Source organism: Pistacia vera, unplaced genomic scaffold (assembly GCF_008641045.1).
Source record: "Pistacia vera cultivar Batoury unplaced genomic scaffold, PisVer_v2 Contig126, whole genome shotgun sequence".
Taxonomy (NCBI): domain Eukaryota; kingdom Viridiplantae; phylum Streptophyta; class Magnoliopsida; order Sapindales; family Anacardiaceae; genus Pistacia; species Pistacia vera.
The window spans coordinates 124,007-132,915 of record NW_022195314.1 but is presented as its reverse complement, the minus strand read 5'-3'; the positions used below and the strand labels follow the sequence as shown (position 1 = coordinate 132,915).

General features: G+C 34.5%; 2 protein-coding genes across 3 annotated transcripts; both read left to right on the top strand.

The window, feature by feature from the left end:
• Positions 1 to 887: 887 nt before the first annotated feature.
• On the top strand, positions 888 to 3,478 carry LOC116120442 (cytochrome P450 704C1-like). The gene is made up of 6 exons (XM_031406393.1): positions 888 to 1,243; positions 1,683 to 1,898; positions 1,998 to 2,297; positions 2,384 to 2,704; positions 2,881 to 3,084; positions 3,260 to 3,478. The coding sequence occupies exons 1-6, from the start codon at positions 932 to 934 to the stop codon at positions 3,464 to 3,466; spliced, it is 1,560 nt and encodes a 519-aa protein (XP_031262253.1). The 5' UTR covers positions 888 to 931; the 3' UTR covers positions 3,467 to 3,478.
• A 2,483-nt stretch (positions 3,479 to 5,961) lies between these two features.
• On the top strand, positions 5,962 to 8,531 carry LOC116120421 (cytochrome P450 704C1-like). 2 transcript variants are annotated; one of them, XM_031406381.1, is made up of 6 exons: positions 5,962 to 6,382; positions 6,654 to 6,869; positions 6,969 to 7,268; positions 7,347 to 7,667; positions 7,857 to 8,060; positions 8,154 to 8,531. In XM_031406381.1, exons 1-6 carry the CDS (start codon positions 6,071 to 6,073, stop codon positions 8,358 to 8,360), a joined length of 1,560 nt encoding a protein of 519 aa, XP_031262241.1. In that variant the 5' UTR covers positions 5,962 to 6,070; the 3' UTR covers positions 8,361 to 8,531. The 2 variants fall into 2 exon arrangements, with proteins under 2 accessions (XP_031262241.1, XP_031262234.1); XM_031406374.1 differs by having other exon boundaries at positions 6,648 to 6,869.
• The last annotated feature ends 378 nt before the right edge of the window (positions 8,532 to 8,909 follow it).

The following is an 8,909-nucleotide window of genomic DNA, read 5'->3' as shown; positions in this document are numbered from 1 at the left end:
CACTACATAAAATATTAAAGACAATGTCACAAAGCACATAACTTGAAGGTTAAAATTAGTTTGATCTCTGAGGTATGGAGATTTGAAGATATTCTTTATCACCACACAGAAGATTTTAATTTTAAATAACAAATAACTTAAAACTAGTTTAATGTGTAAGCTGAATTAGAAATCTCAGAGTTAGTTGAAAATAAACTTAAAACAATAATTAAAAAAAAAACATATTCAATCTATAAGAAAAAGTATCTTTTACTTCGTTTATCCTTTTTACTCTTTGCACTCAAATCAAGAGAAATTTAAAATTTACATGGGCAATATTACGCTTACAGTCCAATCTTATAAATTTTCTCTCACAATCCGATGTAGCAACTCTCAATTAGTCAGCTCGCAGTGGATCTCATCAGCTCAATTATGAGCTGATAAATTGTAAATTGTTACGTCGTAATGGTAAGAGAAAGTTTGTAAGATTAGGTTGTCAACCCATCTTTATTGAATTTACATTCCCCATGCAACAATCATTTTCTAACTAAGATTTTATTTGCAAAATAAATACGAGTTCAAATACTTAATTACACAAGAAATACTACAAATAAAAAAACTTGACCTTATGACCTTATGAATTTTAATGGAATAAATAATGTTAAATAGGCTTTATTTTTAGAGAATCAATTGTATATCTTGGAGTGGGGCCATATACTCTCCGCTTATTATTTTAATGCAAGGCTTTCGGGTCATGTCGGAATCCTTTTATTGTGGAAGGGCACTTATGTCAGCTGCTTTATCTGACAGTCAAACCAACCAAAATTCACTTCATTTCTCTCATTTATTTTGCTTGTTATTTGTCTTCACCTCAGTGTATATTTAATTAATTCTAGTTTTAATCTCAATCCCACTCGCTCGGCATTGCATTGCTTACCCTTGAATCTTGGTCATGATCGAGCTAAATGAATTTTCCTCCTCCTTCATCCCTCTCACAGCAACAGCTTTAGCACTAATCTCTGCAATATTCATCCTTAGATACCATGTCAAAAAATCAACTCAGAAGACTAAAAAATATCACCCAATCGGTACCTCTCACCTGAGCCGAGTACTCAATTTTTACAGGCTCTTTGATTTTATGACTGACCTTTCACGCAAATATAATACTTACAGACTGTCTTCTTTCTTCGGAAGTGAAATTTTCACCAATGACCCTGCAATTGTTGAGTACATCCTCAAAACCAACTTTCAAAACTATGGCAAGGTAATATCCTACTATAGCTTTTCTTTTTTCAAAAAACTTGATAAATGTATTTCATTTTCTTCTAATTCTTACTCAATTTCCAGTTATATATCTATGTAGTTAAATATTTAATTGTTATTAAGTTGTTTGAATGAAAAGAAAATCTGCCGACTTTATTTCGTATATATGGAGACATCTTCTCCTTATTTCCATATGATTTCGTTTATCTTGAGAATCAAATTGGAAGAAGAAAGTTTGAAGGCTGAGCTTTTTCTCCAGAAGATGTGGTTGAAATCAACAGTGGAAATAATTCTAATTTAGCAAGAATTTTGCACGTTGGTTCTAACGGTTTACTAGTCAAACTCTTTTTGTAATTTATTGTTCATATCCAACAGAAGCATCGAACAGATAGTATATGATTAATTAGCAGAAAATTCTAATTCTATAATTATGGAAACAGGGATTGTACCAATATAACATTTTTAAGGACTTACTGGGTGATGGGATCTTCGCGGTAGACGGAGAGAAGTGGCGACATCAAAGGAAACTATCAAGCTATGAATTCTCCACAAAGATATTGAGGGACTTTAGCAGCGTAGTCTTTAGAACCACTGCTGTAAAACTTGCTCGAATAGTATCTGAAGCTTCAGCATCAAACCGATCGGTAGACATGCAAGTATGACCCTCTAAATAAATTAGTACTCTATATATATCACAGGAACAGTTATTCCTTAAATTGATGATTGATTCACTATAATTATGTGTTTATTTGCAGGATATTTTGATGAAAGCAACCTTAGACTCCGTGTTTAAAGTCGTATTGGGTATAGAATTAGATGGTTTGTCCGGAACTTATGAAGAAGGTACTCAATTCACTGATGCTTTTGATACAGCAAATGCAATTACTTCTTTTCGATTTATTGATGTCTTTTGGAAGATTAAGCGGTTCCTGAACATCGCATCAGAGGCTAAATTGAGAAAGAATATCAAAGTGGTTGATGATTTTGTATACAAATTGATTAAAAGCAAAATTGAGCGACTCAATAATCGACATGATGATTTATCATCTGTGAGTGTAAGTTGTAACATCTCGAACCATATCGGTTTTCGTTCAAAGTTTTTGTTATATTTTTGTGATTAGCTAATAAATCAATGTTACAGGGGAAAAAAGAAGACATTCTGTCCAGGTTTTTGGAACTGAAAGAGACCGATCCAAAATACTTGAGGGACATTGTTCTCAATTTTGTAATTGCCGGCAAAGACACCACTGCTGCCACTGTTTCTTGGTTTTTTTACTTGCTTTGTAAGCACCCTGATATACAAGAAAAGATTGCACAAGAAATAATAGAAGCAACCCAAGTGAGAAGTAATTCAAGCATTGAGGAACTGGCAGCCAAAGTAAATGAAGAAACCCTTGACAGGATGCATTATCTCCACGCAGCTTTGTCCGAGACACTGAGGCTCTACCCCGCAGTTCCTGTGGTAAGTACATGCATAATCAGCGGTAGAACATGAAAAATGTTGTTAATTGCACCATATTTTCATTTTGATTTTGTGAATATTTGATATGATTTTATGGCTGTGCCCCAACGCTGGTTGATTAATATAATAAGCTCATCGTTGGCTTGGTTTGAAAGTACTTGTGGGTGGTGTCACAGGATGGGAAGGTTTGTTTTTCCGATGACACACTGCCTGATGGTTTCAGTGTGAATAAAGGAGATATGATCACATATGTACCGTATGCAATGGGCAGGACGAAAACTTTATGGGGTAATGATGCAGAGGAATTCCGGCCAGAGAGATGGCTCAATGAAAATGGCCATTTCCAACCCAAAAGCCCTTTCATATTCACAGCATTCCAGGTGAGATAAAGAGTCTGATCATAACCATGAGTTAATCACATTTGGAAAATTAAGTTCTTAAAACTCAAGTAGACTTTTTTTTTTCCCCTTACGTTGTAACACGAGACTGATGATGCAGTTAACTAGAACCACTTATTTAGATTAGCTAATCAATTAGATGATTTCTGTTGAACAGGCGGGTCCAAGAATCTGTCTGGGAAAAGATTTTGCTTACAGGCAGATGAAAATTTTCTCCATGATCCTGCTTGGGAGCTACAAATTCAAGCTCAGTGATGATAGTAAGCCAGTCAGGTACAAAACTGCACTGACTCTTCATATTGAAGGCGGACTCCATCTCCGCGTTCTCCCAAGATCGAGCTATGAAGCTACAGTTAATGCTTAAAATTATATAGTGCTTACCTAAATCATTTAAGTGCAGGGTCAATAAAGAACATATACGATGTTGATTATAATGTTTTGTTTTCTGTGACATCTCTCAATGCTTCATTTGTCTAGTTGAAAGACAATTATATAGAAGTTGTCCATTTTGTAATTTGCTTATAGTAATTATTCTGTAAGTATTAATAATTGGCATTTGGCAAAGTAAATAGGATTTAAAAAAAAAAAAATCTTTCAATTGACTTTATATACATCATCACTTTGAACAGTAAAGTTCCAGAAAATGCGGATTAAATTCAAAATTAAAACACGTTTAACATTTATCAAGCTCTAGTAGGTAGTAGGTAGAACATATGATGAACTAGAGGAAGGTAATGTCAAGGTACGTACCTGCAACCATCGAGGGGTAAGTTGAATGCAAATTTCATCGCTAGTTAACGGTGATGATGAAGGCGAGGAGGGGTGTTTAATGTGTCTTGAAATCTCAGGGAGTTCAGATACCAGTCCAAGTATAATAAAAATAAAATAAAGTAGGAAATATACAGTGAAGATTTGATTGGGTGTATGCACGGACAACAAAAAAAAATTATTGGTGCGAAGTATAGTAAAATAAAATGCAAAATCGCTTAATAATGAGAAAAAAAAAAAAAAAGAAACCCAGAAAGGAAAATCTTTTAATATCTGCAGTTTGCACCCACAGCAGGAAAATTAACATTTTAAACATTATATTCTCCATATTATAATCATTTTTTTCAATTGATGCGAAATGAAGGGATCTTACAAAATAGGTTTCATAAGAAACCCATTCACATTTTTATTCATTTCTTTGCTTTTGAGTTTTGGGTTTGAATGTGTAGGTGGTGCGTAGTGGATAGAAATATCCTTTTGTTGCCCCATAGCATATGATTTTGCTTGATTATGTGTTCAACGCTTTTCTCTCCTCTGTCGCCTCTTTCCAATGCCATGGAAACTTTACCGTCCGATTTCATTGAACAACGATCTGATCTAGGTTGAAGATTGAGTCTATTTAGGTTAAATGGGTTTGATTTTTTTATTTTATGATTTATTGGAGATGAGATGGGAAGAGATAATTTTTTGTGAAATTTCTTTTGGTTGATGGGTTCTATTGTGTTGTAAAAAAGGTTTTGTTAATATAAAATTAGAAGGATGATGAATTATATGAATGGAAGATTGATGAATTTTGTTGTAATGGAGATGACTGACGAATTAATGAAAATTTTAATGTACAATGATTTTTTATTGAAGGTTTGTGTTAAGTTTTAGTTGATTTTTTTATTAGTTGATGGTTAATTTAGTATTGAAGATTTGTGTTAGGTTTTTTTTTTTTTTTTAATTATTATTATTATTTTTTTTTTTTGTTTAAGTTTGTTTTCAGTTTTCTCTTAATTCAAAGATATATTATTATTTTAGAGACTGATCAGTGTTTTAAAACCCGGCCTGGCCCGACCGTTTAAACCGACCCAAGACCTTAACCGAGTTGAGTTAACAATTTTCCTATTCACCCAAAACCTTAGAATTCGGGATGATGATCAGTGAACAATTGAAGGTCGGGATGTTAGGCCTTTTGAAGAGGAAGTGTTGGTGAGCGTAATGGTGGTGACAAAATTGATTTCCGGTGAGTTAATCGACCGGAAATCGAAAAAAAACCAGCTGCAGCAATAGCCAGCTTTTGTCTGTGATTTGGAAAGGTGAACGGGGGTGGGGTGAGATGGTTTTTGGTTAGGAGGCTGAGGGGAGTATTTTCATGATGATGGGGAGGGTTATCAATGCCCACGTTAGTTAGATTTGGTCGAAATCGGTTGATTTCGACCAAATCTTGGGATAATTTTCTAGGGTATGGGCTCAAGGGATGATTGAGATTGCATTTGGTGAGTCGTCGACAGCCAATTTGTATTTGAGATGTGTTTACTAAAATTCAAACTTGTAAGGACTCAACAAATTTTTAAGAGTGTATTTGCTAAATTTTAAAAATTTCACGCCAAGTTTGACTGGCCGGTCGAACCAGTTTTATAGGTCAACCTGGGACCCAACAAAGTCTACCCTGGTTGATTATCAAAACATTGAGATTGATTAAAGATAAATGAGAGATTAAATATGAAATTTGAGTTAATTTTGTGTTTTGATTAATGATTTTGGGAATTAATTATTATTTTAGATTTAATTAAAAATAAATGAGATTTAAGATGAAAATTTCAGTTATTTTTTTACAGGGAGGGGCAAGATAGTCTTTCCATGTCTGTTGCTGTGTCATATCATATGTCAAAATTCACTAACGGCTACTAACAGAGGGTAGAACGTTGATAGTTTTTGAAACTGAGGGTACTAGTGGGGTGGATAGGCCAAACTTTGGCTCAGCCCAAACATATGAAAGGCGGGAATTGTGTAAAATAGCGATAAAAATAGAATGATTAAATAATATTAATAAAACCTGAAAGAAGTCCATAAAGCACACAAATCTCAATGAATTTTACACGGATACTCCAGAATCTTTTGCTCTATATAATTCATATAACAGTAACTCTTGGCTGGCTGATTAGCTAAAACAATCTCACTCCTACTCTGCTCTGTAATTTGCTTACCCTTGATCATGATCGACCTAAATGAAGTTTCCTCCTTCTTCATCCCTCTCACAGCAGCAGCTTTAGCTCTAATCTCTGCCATATTCATCGTCAGATTCCATGTCACAAAATCGTCTCAGAAGACTAAAAAATATCACCCAATCGGCAGCTCTCACCTGTCCGCAGGTCTCAATTATTACAGACTCTTTGATTTCATGACTGACCTTTCTCGCAAATATAAAACTTTCAGATTGCCTTCTTTCTCCTCAAGTGAGATTTTCACCACTGATCCTACAGTTGTTGAATACATTCTCAAAACAAACTTTCCAAACTATGGCAAGGTAATATCCTAATATAGCTTTATTTGTATTGCCGTTGCACAAAGTTTGAAGGCTGAGCTTTTCTTCATAAAGATGTAATTAAAATCAGCTGTAGAAATAATTTAAAATTAGCTAGAATTTTGCAGAGTCATTTAACATTTTTACTGTTGAAACTCTTTTCGTAATTTATCGTTCATCCAAAAGAAGTATCAACATAGAGTACATGAAGTATCAACACAGGGTATATGATTAGCAGAAAATTCTAATTCTACCACGTTCATGGAAGCTGCAGGGATTTTTCCAATATAACATTTTGACAGATCTACTGGGAGGTGGAATCTTCGTTGTAGACGGAGAGAAGTGGAAACATCAAAGGAAAGTATCAAGCTATGAATTCTCCACCAAGATACTGAGAGATTTTAGCAGTGTTGTCTTTAAAACCACTGCTGTAAAGCTTGCTCGAATAGTTTCTGAAGCTTCGGCATCAAACCCATCGTTAGACATGCAAGTATGAGTTTCTTAATAAATTAGTTTTCATATCAGAAGAACAGATAATAATTCCGTTTAATTGATGATTGATTCACTATAATTATGCGTTGATTTGCAGAATCTTTTCATGAAAGCAACCTTAGACTCTGTGTTTAAAGTCATATTGGGTATAGATTTAGATGGTTTGTCTGGAACTTATGAAGAAGGCGCTCGATTCACTGATGCTTTTGATAAAGCAAATGCAATTACTTCTTTTCGATATGCTGATTTCTTTTGGAAGATTAAGCGGTTCCTGAACATCGGATCAGAGGCTGAATTGAGAAAGAATATCAAAGTGATTGATGAATTTGTATACAAATTAATCAAAAGCAAAATTGAGCAGTTCAATGATCCACATGATGATTTAAAACCTCAAAGTGTAACATCTCAATCCATCTGGGTTTTAATTCGAAGTTACTAATATTTTTGTAATTAGCTAACGAATCAAATATTACAGGGGAAGAAAGAAGACATTCTTTCAAGGTTTCTGGATCTGAAAGAGACGGATCCAAAATACTTGAGGGACATAGTTCTCAATTTTGTAATAGCAGGCAAAGACACCACGGCTACAACTATTTCTTGGTTTTTTTACTTGCTTTGTAAGCATCCTGATAGACAGGAAAAGATTGCAAAGGAAATAACAGAAGCAACCCAAGTAAGTAGTAATTCAAGCATTGAGGAACTTGCAGCAAAAATAAACGAAGAAACCCTTGACAAGATGCACTATCTCCACGCAGCTTTGTCTGAGACACTCAGATTGTATCCCGCAGTTCCTGTGGTAAGTACATGCATAATTAGAGGGAGAACACGAAAAATATGTTTAATTACACAATATTTTTCATTTTGATTTTAATTAATGTTTGATATTATTTTATGGCTGCGCCCTTACGCCGCTTGATTAATATAATAAAACCGTTGTTGGCTTAATTTGTTTGTTTGAAAGAAGTACTTCTTGGTGGTGTCACAGGATGGGAAGAGTGTTTTTTCCGATGACACGCTGCCTGATGGTTTCAGTGTGAATAAAGGAGATATGATTGCATATATACCTTATGCCATGGGCAGGATGAAAGCTTTATGGGGTAATGATGCAGAGGAATTCCGGCCTGAGAGATGGCTCAATAAAAATGGCAATTTCCAGCCGAAAAGCCCGTTCATCTTCACAGCCTTCCAGGTGAGATAAGAATCTGATCATAACTAACTGGCCTTGTTATTGAAAATTTGAGAATCTGTTATTTAGACTAGCTAATCAATTTGTGTTGAACAGGGGGGTCCGAGAATCTGTCTAGGAAAGGATTTTGCTTACAGGCAGATGAAAATTTTCTCTATGATCCTGCTTGGGAGCTACAAATTTAAGCTCAATGATGAAAGCAAACCAGTCAAGTACAAAACTGCACTCACTCTTCATATTGAAGGTGGACTCCATCTCCGCGTCTTTCCAAGATCGAGAAATGAAGCTACGGTTAAAGCTTAAACATATTCCTAGCTACTGGCTTCGGCAGTTGCCTAAATCACGAAAGTACTGAGCCAATAAACAACATATAATGCCTGAGCCAAATATTAATATTGATTATTAATACTATATGTTTTATATAAATGTGTAACCTTTCCCTTAAAAAATATAATTGTAAGTTCAAGGTTGATTTTGCGGATTGGGATATTTATTAAGTAAAGGCTTTAAAAAATTTGTTGAGTTAGTAAGTAATGGAAGGGTAAGATAGACTTTAATTAAACCTTTTATAGGACCATAACATATCACTGAGAGCACGGGTGTTTTTAATACTTCTAGACCAAAATGGATACGTGTGATATTAATCAATCTCTTGGGGGGTAAAAAAGTAAACCAAAAATAAGAAATCTATCAATTAAGAGTAATGAGGGGATTTATAGAATAATTCTTCAAATGTGAAGGAAGGTCGGTGCTAATTTCTCGTACCTTTGGGGTATGAGTAACTAAAACTGAAACCTGGGAGGAGGTGTGGGATAATAATCCTTTAATGAAAGTACTGTTGTAAATTAATTG

Bases quoted from the DNA above. Each gene is read 5' to 3' on its own strand.
- LOC116120421 (XM_031406374.1), top strand. From the start codon at position 6,071: ATGATCGACCTAAATGAAGTTTCCTCCTTCTTCATCCCTCTCACAGCA. The intron at 6,870-6,968 runs GTATGAGTTTCT...GTTGATTTGCAG, and splicing joins ACCCATCGTTAGACATGCAA to AATCTTTTCATGAAAGCAAC. The intron at 8,061-8,153 runs GTGAGATAAGAA...TGTGTTGAACAG, and splicing joins TCATCTTCACAGCCTTCCAG to GGGGGTCCGAGAATCTGTCT.
- LOC116120442 (XM_031406393.1), top strand. From the start codon at position 932: ATGATCGAGCTAAATGAATTTTCCTCCTCCTTCATCCCTCTCACAGCA. The intron at 1,899-1,997 runs GTATGACCCTCT...GTTTATTTGCAG, and splicing joins ACCGATCGGTAGACATGCAA to GATATTTTGATGAAAGCAAC. The intron at 2,705-2,880 runs GTAAGTACATGC...GTGGTGTCACAG, and splicing joins TCTACCCCGCAGTTCCTGTG to GATGGGAAGGTTTGTTTTTC.